Source organism: Nannospalax galili, unplaced genomic scaffold, assembly GCF_000622305.1.
Source record: "Nannospalax galili isolate Female #2095 unplaced genomic scaffold, S.galili_v1.0 scaffold870, whole genome shotgun sequence".
In the NCBI taxonomy this organism is placed as follows: domain Eukaryota; kingdom Metazoa; phylum Chordata; class Mammalia; order Rodentia; family Spalacidae; genus Nannospalax; species Nannospalax galili.
Genome location: NW_008329130.1, coordinates 1,649,917 through 1,663,775, shown reverse-complemented (window position 1 = coordinate 1,663,775; position 13,859 = coordinate 1,649,917). Strand labels below are relative to the sequence as shown.

Sequence of the window (13,859 nt, the reverse complement as noted above, 5' to 3'; positions counted from 1 at the left end):
AAAAAAATACTTTAAAAAAAAAAAAAAAGAATATACACCTTCAAAATTTATGTCCAAGAGTATTTAAAGCACCTGCAGCAACATCAGAACGAGATATGGTACACACTTAAAGTTACTGTTTTGGAAGAAATAGCATCTATTTTAGTAGTGGAAGTTCTGAGGGTGCTCGGCCAGTCATGTCACCTAACAGTGGGCCAAGGACAGTTTATTCTGAACATCTGGAACCAGGACTTGGATAGCCCAAAGAATCACAGTGCTCTTTGAAAAAGTTGTAATTGTAAATTAGTGCTTCCAAAATGTTCCATTAATGTTGGCTGATCACAGTGTCTTTAAAACTTGAAAAATGCGTGATTTAAAAGTTAGGAGTAAGTTTTAGTTAAACTTAAAGACTGCTTTGGGAATAAATGAACTTTTTGACCCAGTGCACTGGGTCGGGACACTTACAGCCTGAGCCGATGAGACCTTGGCAGCCAGCAGTGCAGGTGATAGGCTGTGTGGGCCAAACAAAAGTGAATCATGGCGACACTGGTCCTGGTGCCCCCGGAACCACGCAAGGGAGCATCCAAAACAGCCCTGGCTGAGACTGGACCCCCATTCGGCACACCCCTGGTGGGACAGGCCTTGATGTAAGAGCTCACTGGATCTTAACTCTTCTGTGGCTTTGAGGATCCAGATCATAGCCTGAGATCAGTGAACTAGTAAAACTGAGCTGAATATCTGAGACCGGTCATGCATGGGACAGAGAACAAAGGCAGCCTCCTTTGTGCTGAGAGATCAGCTTCCCAAGCCTCCCTGTTCCCTGGGGATGGTGGGAAGCCTGAGCTCATCTCACAGCATGGGCAGGGCTGAGCTCTGCGCTCCATCTGTGTTTCAGAAGCCTGGCCCAGACAGCTCCCTTGGATCTTCCCTGCTCTCAGCCTTTCCTCCCTTCCACCCTGCTCTCCCTTGGGGAATAGTGCCTAGAACCTGACCAGGGTAGGCCCGGCCCAGGGCTTGCATGAGGCACCAGCTGGACCCACCTCTTCCATTAGAGCCCTGGAGAGCTTGCTCAGAGCCTGGCAGACACCCAATTTCCCTGAAGAGCTAGGGTTCTGTGGAAATCCTGCCATATACATACATATATGTGTGTGTGTGTGTGTGTGTGTGTGTGTATGTTACTTATTTTTTAAATTTTATGTGTACGTGTGTATTGCCTAGATGTTGGTAAGTGCGCCCGTGTCGTGCAATGCCTGCGGAGGACAGAAGAGGCTGTGGATCCCTTGGAACTGGAGTTATGGACAGTTGTTAGCTGCCATGTGGGTGCTGGGATTTGAACCTGGGTCTTCTGCAAGAACAACCAGTGTTCTTAACTGCTGAGATGTCTCTCCAGCCCAAACCTGCTTTTCTTTTTTTGAGACAGGGTCTCAAGTAGCCCAGGTTAGCCTTGAACTTGATATGTAGCTGAGGATGGCCTTGAACTCCTGATCCTTCAGTTTCCTCCGAAAGCTCTACATCAGGTACTTTGTATGGGTATTGAATAGGGTTAGGGCTGGGAGGATTAGGGTTAGCAAACTCTAAGCTCATGATGAAAACTAGAAGGTGGGACATTTAGGTCTTTGTATAAACTTGGGCTTTGGTTTTTGTTTTGTTTGGGGTTTTTTGGTTTTGGGGTGGGGAGGACAGTACTTGAGAATGAATTGGGGTTCCCTGCACCTGCATGTGAGGGCAAGCGCTGTACCACTGAGCTACATCCCAGCCCTTAGCTCACTATTTAATGCTCTGCTAAACATTACTGACTTCTTTTTTTTTTTTTTTTTTTTTTTTTTTTTGGGTCTTTTTGAGACGGTCTCCCTGTAGCCCCAGCTGTCCTGGAACTCACTATGTAGACCAGGCTGGCCTTGAACTCACAGAGATCCACCTGCCTCTGCCTCCCAAGTACTGGGACTACAGGCATGCGCCACCACACCCAGCTAAAATAAATCTTTTAAAAACGAAAATTAAGGAGCTAAAGTGATGGCTTAGCCTTTAAGAGAATACTGGCTGCTCTTACAGAGGATGCTGGTTCAGTTCCCAGTACCCACATAGCAGCTAACAGTGGTCCCTAACTCCAATTCTAGGGGTCTGATGCCCTCTTCTGGGCCCTGTTGGGCATTGTACACACGTGGTAGTGCATTTACATACATGCAGGCAAAACACTCATAAAATAAATCAAAAAACAAAAATTAAAAACAAATTGTTTTAAATTTAAGGCCAATTGGAGCAGAGAATTGTGACATATATGTATAAATCCAGCACTGAAAGGCTAAGGCAGGAAGATTGCAAATTGCCTGAGCTACATAGTGAGACCTTGTCTTTATTTTTTATTTAAACATTTTTTGATTTATGTGTGTGTTTTGCCTGCATGTATGTAAGTGCCATCCTGTGGAAGCCAGTAGAGAGGATAGGAATAGGCTCATCTAGAACTGGGATGGTTGTTAGCTGCCATCTCTCCAGACCCTGAGACCCTGTCTTTAAAGAAAAAATAAAATTGGCCTTCCTGTGGTTACCTTTAGTTTCCAACTTGTCTGGATTAAGGGATGCCTAGGATTGGTCAACACTTCTGGGTGTGTCTGGGGCAGGGAGTGTTCCCACAGGAGATTGGTGTGTGGCTCAGTTTGGGCGGAGAAGTCCGGTGTTGAATGTGAACAGCACCGTCCAGGAGGCTGGGGCTCTAGTGGAAAGGAGAAAGAAGTGGAAGTCTCTTGCTGGAGCTCTTCCCAGCCTTATGTCTGCGCTGCTGTCCGCTATGGGCACCATATCCAAGACTCTTCAGCTTTGGTGTGGGGTCTTGCACCCACATCTCAGGGGCAAGGGTGGCACATAGATTTCAGGTCTTTGGCTTGGGGCTACCCTACATCATTGGCTCCTGTCATTCAGACTCCCAGCTTCTTGGACCCAGCTTCTCTCTGTTTCTCCTCCTCTCCAGCGTGTGAAGGGCCACTGTGAGGCTTCTCAGGCTCTGTGGTCTTGTGGCCAGCCTAGTCGGTCCTCTCTTGTGACCATAAATGTTCTGTTACTCCTTCAAGAACCTTGAATATCACATGAGTTTGGGAGAAAGTAGTGTAGGTTATGGAAGCCCTTCCTCAGATGTTCAGACATTGTTAGGCATCTTACATCAGATAACTAAAGAAATAACATAGCCCATAATAATTATAATAGAATCTAGTAGAGGAAATAGTTGAGAAAGGTAAAAATAGTTGCCTTGGGGCTGGAGAGATGGCTCAGGTGTTAAGAGCACTGACTGTTCATGCAAAAGACTCAGGATTAAATCCCAGCACCCACATGGTGGCTAACAACCATCTGAAACTCTAGTTCCAGGAGATGGGTCACCCTCTTCTGTCCTCAAGGGCATTGCATGACACGAGTACACTTGCATACATGCAGGCAATACACACACATAAAAAATTATAATAAAGAATAGTTGTCTTTAGGCACTTGGACAGAAGCTATTGAAATGCTGTTGATTTTTCACTGTGGGTCTTTTTCCCTTATAGTAAGTCTGTATATACGAATTTCTTTAAAAGCTGTGTGAATTACTGTGGGGTTTTTTTTTTTTTTTTTTTGGTCTTTTTGAGACAGGGTCTCCCTGTAGCCCCAGCTGTCCCGGAACTCACTATGTAGACCAGGCTGGCCTTGAACTCATGGAGATCCACCTGCCTCTGCCTCCCGAGTGCTGGGATTAAAGGCATGCACCACCATGCCCCGCTTACTGTTTTTTTATTTTTTTGTTTTTTGATATGCTGAGAATTGAACATAGGGTCTCATATATACTGTGCTAGCATACATGCTCTACAAATGAGCTATAGTCCCACCTCTATGTGAATTACTTTAATAAAATTTTATATGCTGAGGATCAAACTCATGGCTTCATAAAAGCTAAGCAAATATTATGCCACTGAGCCATGCCCCCCCCCGGCTTTCATTATAATATACATATACATATATATATATATATACACATACATACATGCCTCTGTTCTCTCAATTACAAAATTTTACTTTACATGTATTTGTTCAGATGTGGACAGGTGTACATGCCATAGTGCACATGTGCAGCTCAGAAGAAAATTTGGGGGAATCATTCTCTCCTTCCACTGTGTGGGTTCCAAGAATTGAACTCATAGTAATGAGTTGTCAGGTTTGGTGGCCATTGTGTTTACCCTCTGAGCCAGTTTTCAAGCTCCTTTCTCCCAATTTTAAGCCCAAATACAATAATTTATATAGCAAAGATGTTTGCAAATTGTAAAGTGTTATTCATCGTTAAGCAACATTCTGAACATAGGAGTGAGAGGCGAGTTGCCATTTGAAACACAGGCTTACATTTGGGCAGATGACATCATCGTGTCACCACTCTGGCCACAGTAGCTCCATCACAAAACTTGAGTGGCATCTATCAGTAAACAATCACTTCTGAAGCTGGGTATGGTGGCCCATGCCTTTAATCCCAGCACTGGGAGACAGGCATATCTCTGAGTTCAAGGCCAGCCTGGTCTACATAGCGAGTTCCAGGACAGCTGGGGCTACAGGGAGACCCTGTCTCAAAAACAACAAAAAACAAACAAAAAAACCACTTCTACTTGTGTGTGGGGGTCACCTGTGGGTTTGCCGATCTAAGTCAAGCACATCTGGTTTCCCTTGGGCTTGTGGTATGAGTGAGCAGGATGGCTGTGGTTTGGCTCTGATGGCTGCAGTTATGTATTGAGAGGTCAGCTGTCTTATCTTCCTATAGCAGTCTACCTTGGGCTTGTTTTCATGGCAGAGGCAGCAGTCCATAGTAGACAGGAACAACACCTCCATTATGGTTTGGTTGTGGTGTGAGTGTGTCCCTAAAAGGTCTGTGTGCTGGAAGCTTGGAGCAGTGTGGCTGTGTTGAGGTGGTGGGTCTTTAATAAGAAGAGTCTAGTAGAAAGCAATTAGGTCATGAGAGCTGTTGGGGTGAATCAGCTCTCAAGAGAGTACTTGTTTTTTAAAAAAATATTTTATTTAATTAATTAATTTATTTATTTATTTTGGTCTTTTGGAGACAGGGTCTCCCTGTAGCCCCAGCAGTCCTAGAACTCACTATGTAGACCAGGCTAGCCTTAAACTCACAGAGATCTGCCTGCCTCTGCCTCCCGAGTGCTGGGATTAAAGGCGTGTACTACCACACCTGGCTTATTATTTTTATTTTATGTGTGTGTATTTGCCTGCATGTGTGTACGTGCACCCGTGTCATGCAGTGCCCATGGAGGACAGAAGAGGCTGTCAGATCCCCTGGAACTGGAGTTACGGACAGTTGTTAGCTGCCGTGTGGGTGCTGGGATTCGAACCCAGGTCTTCTGCAAGAATATTCAGTGTTCTTGGGGCTAGAGAGATGGCTCAGGGGTTAAGAGCACCGACTGCTCTTGCAGAGGACTGGGTTCAGTTCCCAACACCCACACGGTGGCTACAAACCATCCTTAACTCCAGTTCCAGGGAAATCCAAAGCCCTCTTTTGACCGCCACAGCATTGCACAACACAGGTGCACTCACATACATGCAGGCAATACATTCACACATAAAATAAAAATAATAAAAGTTTTTTAAAAAGAGTATTCAGTGTTCTTAATGGCTGAGCCATCTTTCTAGCCCCTTTTGTTCTTTTTGAGACAGGGTCTCCCTGTAGCCCCAGCTGGCCTGGGACTCACATAGATTGGCCTAGAGTGCTGGGATTAAAGGCGTGCGCCACCTCGCCCCAGTGAGAGTAGTTGTTTTAAAGTAAGCCGGCCCCACAGGCCTGAAGCCCTTCTACACTTGTCTGGTTCCTTTTCTTTCTCTCCACTGTGCTGTGATGGAACTGGTATGCTGGTACCATGCTCTTAGGCATCCAGAATCTGTTTTCTTTGGTTGTACCCAGACTTAGCCAGGCATGGTGGCACCCACGTGTAATCCCAGGACTTGGAATGTGAAGGCAGGGCGATTAGGAGTGCAAGGTTATCCTGTGCTACATATCCAGTTTGAGGCTAGCCTGAGCTACATGAGACCCTGTCTCAGTCTCCTCCTGCATCCACCTCCCAAGTGCTAGGATTACAGACATGCATCACCAGACCATGCTCTGGCCTTATCTGTTTTACTACAGCAACAGAAAACATCTCTATCGTAGCCTCTAAGAGCTAGGCGCAGGACTGGCATACTGTCTTTTCTGCCATAGTCTGTTGGGCAAAGCAAGTATTAAGAGAACAGAAAAGTGTGTTTCATTCCTTTATGGTAGGAACTACACATTTATATAGGAAAAGGGGATGGCAAAATGAAGCCAGAGCACAGGAGAGATGGCTCAGCAGTTAAGAGCACTGGCTGTTCTTGTGGAGGACCCAGGTTCGCTTCCCAGAACCCTCATGGTAGCTAACAACCGTCCATAACTCAAGTTCCAGGGGATCTAGCTCCATCTTCTGGCCTTTGTGGGCACTTCATGGTATGGGTGCATTTACACACGTGGGCAGTACACTAATATGCATAAAATAAAAATAAAATATTTAAAAAATAAATAAGCCAGGTGTGGTGGCACACACCTTTAATCCCAGCACTCGGGAGACAGATCTCTGTGAGTTTAAGCCCAGCCTAGTCTACATATTTCTAGGCCCGCTGGAGCTACAGAGAGACCCTGTCTCAAAAAACCAAAGTAAATAAATATTTGAAAAAAGGAAAAAGAAGCCAGTTTTGCAGTTCATCTTGATCATTGAAGCCAATTTTTTTTTTTTTTGGTCTTTTTTAGACAGGGTCTCCCTGTAGCCCCAGCTGTCTTGGATTCACCATGGAGACCAGGCTGGTCTCTAACTCACAGAGATCCACCTGCCTCTGCCTGAATTAAAGGTGTGAGCCACCATGCCTGGCCTTGAAGCCACATATTTTTATCTTATCTGTTTGGAATGAGAAGATAAAACAATGCCTGAAGACCTGTAACCGAGCTTATATTCCTTTTCCTTTGCAGACAAGAAGGCTGGTGTCAGAGGGTTCCTTTTAGATCAACAACTTCAGATTCTCACCATGAATAAATCAGAGAAGACCGAAGTGGTTCTCCTTGCTTGCGGTTCTTTTAATCCAATCACCAACATGCACCTTAGGCTGTTTGAGCTGGCCAAGGACTACATGAATGGAACAGGTAAAAACAGCAAAAGCAGCTTAAGACCAGAGAACCACTTGACTATGTGTGTTCCAGTATGAACACTAGATCAGCTGGGCACAAGCTTGTCCTGTCTCCTTGCACAGGGATTTAGCCAAAGGTTAGTGGGCCTGGTGAGGTGGCTCAGCGGGTGAAAGCACTAGCTCTATAGAAGGAAGCAGAAAACTGAGTAGCATAAGGAACAGAGCAGAGGGGGATGCTCAGTCAGTAAAGTGCTGCAAGCATGAAGACCTGGGGTCCATCCCCAGAATCCACGTAAAACAGCTGAGTGTGAGCTCCAAATCCTAAGGCTAGGGAAGCGGAGACAGGAGGTTCCCTGGAGCTCTCTGCCAACCAGCCCAGCTGATCACTAAGCCCCAGGTCCCAGTGAGAAACCCTGTCTCTAAAAGCAAAGTAGACAGTTCCTGAGGACCTCCACAGGCATGTGCTCACATGTACATGTGTACCCGCACATGCATGTGCATGCTCCCACACATAAATACACACTAAGAAAGTGACAACACAGTAAGCATTTACTGCTTAGAAGTAAAGCCCCATCTAGCTTGACTATTCTTTTTTTTTTTTTTTTTGGCTTATTTATTTATTTGGTCTTATTGAGACAGGGTCTCCCTGTAGTCCCAGCTGGCCTAGAACTCACAGAGATCCACCAGCCTCTGCCTCCTGAGTGCTGGGATTAAAGGTGTAGGCCACACGCCTGGCTTGTTTTTGTTTTTGAGATAAGGTCTTACTATGCAGGCCTGGCTGAACTGGAACTTGTTATGTAGACCAAACTGGCATCAAACACATGGAGATCACGTCTAGCTCCTGTCTTTTTTTCTGTGATTTTTACATACAAATATTTATATGCACACACACAGTTTTTCGTTGTTGCCTAACTGATCATGTAGTGTGCTGATAGGTGGATGCTAAATGTTGCTAATAACCAGGCAACTTAAATGAATATATATATACATATATATATGGGTTTCCCTTCACATTGACAAGAATTCTAAAACTTGATATGTCAAAGTGTCTAGATGAGGTTAGATGGGTTGTTGCAAATTCTCTAGGTGACCAGTACAAATTGATTAAGGCTTTTTACAAGGGGATTTGGCAGTTGTAACCAGAAGTTAGACTAAACCATGAGGGGAATGAGGAGTTAGTGTCGGGGGGGGGGGCGGCACAGGGTTTTAGTTGTAGAGGCTGAAAAGTTCTGGCTATAGATGGGGTGATGATTGCATAACAGTGTGTACGTGCTTAATACAGCAGAACTGTACATTTAAAATGGTTAAAATGATAATGTTTATTGGAGACAGTGTCTCCCTATAGCCCTAGCCGGCCTTCAACTTTCTATATAGTCCAATCGGGCCTTGATCGCACAGAAGTCCACCCACCACTGCCTGTGGAGTGCTGGGACTAACAGCTGCCTAAAAAAATAGATTTTGTTATGTATATTTTATCAATCAGTTAGTGAACTTGAGTTTGTGTTTACTAAGACTGTAAAATAATAGTGATCATAATGTTTCCTGTTGATAAAATGTAATTTGTTATACTTATTATCAAATCTGACTCTTTTTCCAGGAAAATACAGAGTTATCAAAGGCATAATTTCTCCCGTCGGGGATGCATACAAGAAGAAAGGACTCATCCCTGCTCACCACCGAATTGTCATGGCAGAACTTGCCACCAAGAATTCACACTGGGTGGAAGTAGACACGTGGGAAAGTCTTCAGAAGGAGTGGGTAGAGACCGCGAAGGTGCTCAGGTAATCACAGTATAAGCCACATCATGGGTTCTGGGGAAGTAGGAGGAGGCATTCCTGTTTTCAGTACTGCCTGCTCTGCAAAAGCTGTTACCAGCCCCAAATAAAGAAAGCCCTCCTGGTCTCTCTCCCTAAGGAAGAGGGGCAGACACATTGCTCAAGGATATTTCCATTGTCTGTCTTCTAAGGTGTTGAAGAGGGCGTGGGCCTACACCTAAAAGATAAAGTGATCCCATAGCCTGGAGCACTTAGGCCATGCCTCCCCTGCAGCTCCCTCAGGGACAGAGGCAAAGCTGTCTGTGCTGTGACCTTAAGCTCTGTTTCTGGATCCTGGCTGCTCCTTGTCACTTACACTGTTAAATTAAATCATGTGACGTAAAGCTTCCTACCAGCCCCTCAAAACTTACAAAAGACTGAAATTTCCTTTGTTCTTAGAATTTGCTCAGGGAGGGCCAGGGCTTGTAGAGTGTTTGCCTACCATTCATATGGCCCTGAGTTTAATCCCCATCACTGAAAAAAAGGAGAAAAAAAAATAACATTTTTGGGGGCTGGAGAGATGGCTCAGTGTTTAAGAACACTGGTTGTTCTTGCAGAAGACCCGCGTTCGAATCCCACATAACAGCTAACAACTGTCCATAACTCCAGTCCCAGGGGATCTGACAGCCTCTTCTGACCCCCTCGGACATGTTGCATGACATGGGTACGCTTACCTACATGCAGGCAATACATGCATACACATAAAATAAAAAGAATAAATAAAAAAAAAAAAAAAAAAAAAAAAGAATTTGCTCAGGGAGGTGCCCTTGGCTGCTCTCTGAAGAGGCCTCCCTGCCCTTCCCCCCAGCCCTCTTGTGGCAGCTGGCTCTCTGTCTGCCTCTCTTATTTTTATTTTATGTGTTTGAGTGTTGTGCCTACACATATGTAGGTGTACCCTTGTACAGTGCCTGTGGAGGTCAGAACAGAGCATCAGATCCCCTGGAACTGGAGTTATGGAGGTTGTTAGCCGCCATGTGGGTGCTGGGAATTGAACGCAAGAGCAGTCAGTGCTCTTAACTGGTGAACCATCTCCCCAGTCCCTTATTCTCACTCCAGATGAATCTCTTCAGGTTTAAAGGGAAACCTCTCCTTCCCTTTAACATCCCATCATGTGTAGTTCTCTGTTTGTTTCTGTCTAATGTTCTCCTTCCCACCTCAAGGCCTGATGATGGCCTCAAGGTCCTTGCTCCTAATAAACTACATTTCTTCTGAAGGGAATTGGGTGTCAGCTTCCTTTCTGGACTGTCATAGGTTTGTTTGTTTGGGGTTTTGTTTGTTTTATTATTTTATGTGTATGAGTGTATTGCCTACATGTATGTGACTGCACCCATGTTGTGCAATGCCTGGGAGGTCAGAATAAAGCTTCGGATTCCCCTGGAACTGGAGTTAAAGACAGTTCATAGCCACCATGTGGGTGCTGGGAATCGATCCCGGGTCCTTTGCAAGAGCAGCCAGTGCTCTTAACCACTGAGCCATCTCTCCAGCCCCTGTTTATTTTTTTAAAATCATTATTTTATTATTATGTTTAACAAGGAGGCACTCCAGACCTCCATGCTCCAACCTTTGAAACCAGTTCAGTCAAGAAAGTAGTATCACTGGGTGTGGTGCCACACACCTTCTGATCCCATCACTTGGGAGGCAGAGGCAGACGGATCTCTGTGAGTTTGAGGCGAGCCTGGTCTACATAGTGAGTTCCAGGTCAGCTGGAGCTAAAGGGAGACCCTGTCTCAAAAACAAAACAAAACAAAAAAAACCCAAACAAAACAGTAATGTCAAACCCTTATATTAGCTTGAAATTTCTGAAAACCTCTTTCTAATATCTGCTCTAGAGTTCTGAACCTTGTAGTTACTGATCGAATAAGAGAGCATTCAGAGTAGGACACTCTGGGTACTGTGAGTGCGGTGGGTTTAGATGCCGAGGCCCATATGTTGAAGGAGCTAGAGGAGTGGGATCAGGTTGTTAGCCGCCATATAATAGCTATACCACTCTATAATCAGAGGCCAGGACCTGATTCTGTTCTGCTGCCCTCCACTGCTACTAACTGCTGCCAACTGCAGGCACTGGGCCTGAGCTGTGAGCTGTGGAGTGAGGTCAGGCTCTGTGGGTTCCAGTCTTACCTTTCCTTCCCTAGCACCATGGTAACTTTATCCTCTGCACATTCTGTGCGAAATGGGACTAATTGCATAAAGAACCCAGAGTTGGGTCCACAGGCCCATAGTACTGGGGTAGATTTGCACTGGTGTAAGGCAGTGGGCATCTGCTACCAGCCCAGACTGAAGCCTTGCCAGATTCCTACAGTGCCCTGTAAGCCTCAGGTATTCCTGTCCCTGTCCCAACAATGTGGTTCTTCATTACTAGATCAAGCCATGGTCCTCAGTGGTCAAGGGTGTGGGCTTTGGACCAGGCAGTGGGGTTTAAATCCTGGCTCTGCTGTACTTGGCTAAAACACCTTGGGCACGTTAATCAGCTCCTCTCTAACAGGGGTAACAAACACTTCTGATAGGAAAGTTGCTTTATATTAGGCAAACGTTCACTTAGTTGAGCTGTTCCTGAACGTTTCCCAGGTTCCAGGGCTAGAGGTGGAGGTGCAACTTGAAGTCTCCATATCATATCCTCCCCCCACCGCCGTGGGGTAATGCTACTTAGGGTACTCGGCACTGAGAAGATTCAGTCAGACAATCCATGTGGAGAAACAGCTAATGTTAACTCTTGTTACTGTAACTCACACAGACCTTAGAAGAGTGACAACCACTGTTGTGCTCCCAGGATTTTCCTTCTACTAGGCATGCTAACTGGGGGAGTGGCTGGTGGTAATGGGTGGCAAAGCATTTTGAATAGCACCCTGCCTTAACATGGGGTCACAAACTCCTAGGCATATCCAGAGGGACAGTACTTCAGTGGAGCACCGTGATGATGAAGAATGTTCTTTCATGTTGTCGTTTTGTAGACACCACCAGGAGAAGCTGGAGACTGGCCATTGTGATCACCCCCAAAACTCTTCTGCTCTGGAAAGGCCTGGTCGGAAGAGGAAGTGGGCAGAGCAGAGACAGGATTCTAGTCCAAAGAAGCCCCTGGAGCCCAACCCAAAAGGTGTGTGATACTTTCCCAGGATGCCCAAGGGCTGCTTCGAATCTACAGTACAGCACCCTTATGCTGTTCTGTTTCATTTTAATTAATTAATTTGTCTTTTTTGAGACAGGATCTCCCTGTAGCCTCAGCTGGCCTGGAACTCACTATGTAGACCAGGCTGGCCTTGAACTCACAGAGATCCGCCTGCCTCTGCGCCACCACACCCGGCTGTTTTTATTTCTTATTCCAGACCTGTTGGGCTCCTGGAAGATTCCCTTTGCTGGTTTCATGAAGGAAGGAGAGGAGAGTAAAAGGCACACAGATCTACTTCTCCTGTGACGCTCTTTAGCTTTTACAGTGTTCTGGATCTGTTTGAGGTGCAAGGGCGCACATATCACACACAGTCGGTTAATGCATGTGGTTATTAAGATCCAAACCCTGAAACTGCCTGGTTCTTCCTCCTAGGTGTGCCCAGGGTGAAGTTGTTGTGTGGGGCAGACTTCTTGGAGTCCTTCGGTGTCCCCAACTTGTGGAAGAATGAGGACATCATACAAATCGTGGCAGACTATGGGCTCATTTGTGTCACTCGGACTGGCAGTGATGCTCAGAAGTTCATCTACGAGTCCGATGTGCTGTGGAAACATCAGAGCAACATCCACCTGGTGAACGAGTGGATCACCAATGACATCTCGTCCACGAAGATCCGCAGAGCCCTCAGAAGGGGCCAGAGCATCCGCTACTTGGTCCCAGATCTTGTCCGAGAGTATATTGAAAAGCATAATTTGTACAGCTCTGAGAGCGAAGACAGGAACGTGGGGGTTATCCTGGCTCCTCTGCAGAGGAATGTTGCAGAAGCAAAGCACAGCAGTTCCACAGTGTGAGCGCTGGCTGCTTTTTTGAAGATTTGAAACACCCTGGTGTCAGTAAATCAGGGAAGGAATTGTGATCCTTTTTCATAAACTAAAGTTTAAGGGTTTGGCAAAAATCAACAGGGAATTAAAATCAAATCTGTTTTTAATCATAGTTGCTAAAATTAATGTTTTAAATAAGACCATATTTTTAAAGAATGTAATTCCCTTTATCTTTAAGATAACAGCTCACTAAAACAAGAAGAAATTTCAATGATGCTGACTTTAAATAAGTAAAAAAGGACATAATGGCTCTACTATGCAAGAGAAGCAAATTGCGAAAAGCCAAAATCCACTCAAAATCCTTCTGTTAGCCAGGCTCAGTGATGCATGCCTATAAACCTGGCTACTCTAGGAACTGAGGCAGGAGGATCACTTTGGGCCCAAGCATTTGAGACCAGCCAGAAGAACCTAGATTCTCCCCAAAACAAAATAAAACAAAATCCTAGTTTTAGTTGTAAAGAAAACTGACTTTTTATTCATGCCTATTGCCAGGTGTCTTCATCCAGGAGAGATAAAGGAATTCTTTAAATGTGACCTTGGCTATGGATGTAGCTAGGTTAGTAGAGCCAGCACCACATAAACTGGGCACGGTGGTACACACCTATAATTCACACACTTGGGAGGTAGAGGCGGGAGGATCAGAAGTTCAAGGTCATCATTGACTACATAGCCAGTTTGAGGCCAGCCTGGGGTTCTTGAGACTCTGTCTCATTCAAAAATAAATAATCTTGTAAAACGCACCAGTGATCACTCATCATCTTTTTAGTTGGGGACAACTTTAGAGGTAATGTGGCTTCAAACAGAGCCACAAAGAATGAAGGGTCTCATTTAAGGATTTTATAAGTCTGATTGTTCCTCGCCTTTATTTATAGCATTATAATTGAAAACTGAATGGAGACCCTTAAGAACAGGAGGAATGGGCTGGGTCCACCCTAACAACTCCAG

The 13,859-nt window shown here is 45.3% G+C and overlaps 1 protein-coding gene across 2 annotated transcripts in view; it reads left to right on the top strand.

Annotated features, from left to right (window-relative positions):
- Nmnat1 (nicotinamide nucleotide adenylyltransferase 1) overlaps positions 1-13,365 on the top strand; it is a 33,203-nt gene extending 19,838 nt beyond the window's left edge. For both annotated transcript variants that reach the window (XM_029562880.1, XM_008831864.3), the window contains exons 2-5: positions 6,965-7,135; positions 8,717-8,900; positions 11,882-12,024; positions 12,469-13,365. In XM_029562880.1, coding sequence (XP_029418740.1) covers positions 7,021-7,135; positions 8,717-8,900; positions 11,882-12,024; positions 12,469-12,884 — 858 coding nt within the window. In that variant the 5' untranslated portion in view covers positions 6,965-7,020 and the 3' untranslated portion in view covers positions 12,885-13,365. The remainder of the gene's footprint in view (positions 1-6,964; positions 7,136-8,716; positions 8,901-11,881; positions 12,025-12,468) is intronic.
- The last annotated feature ends 494 nt before the right edge of the window (positions 13,366-13,859 follow it).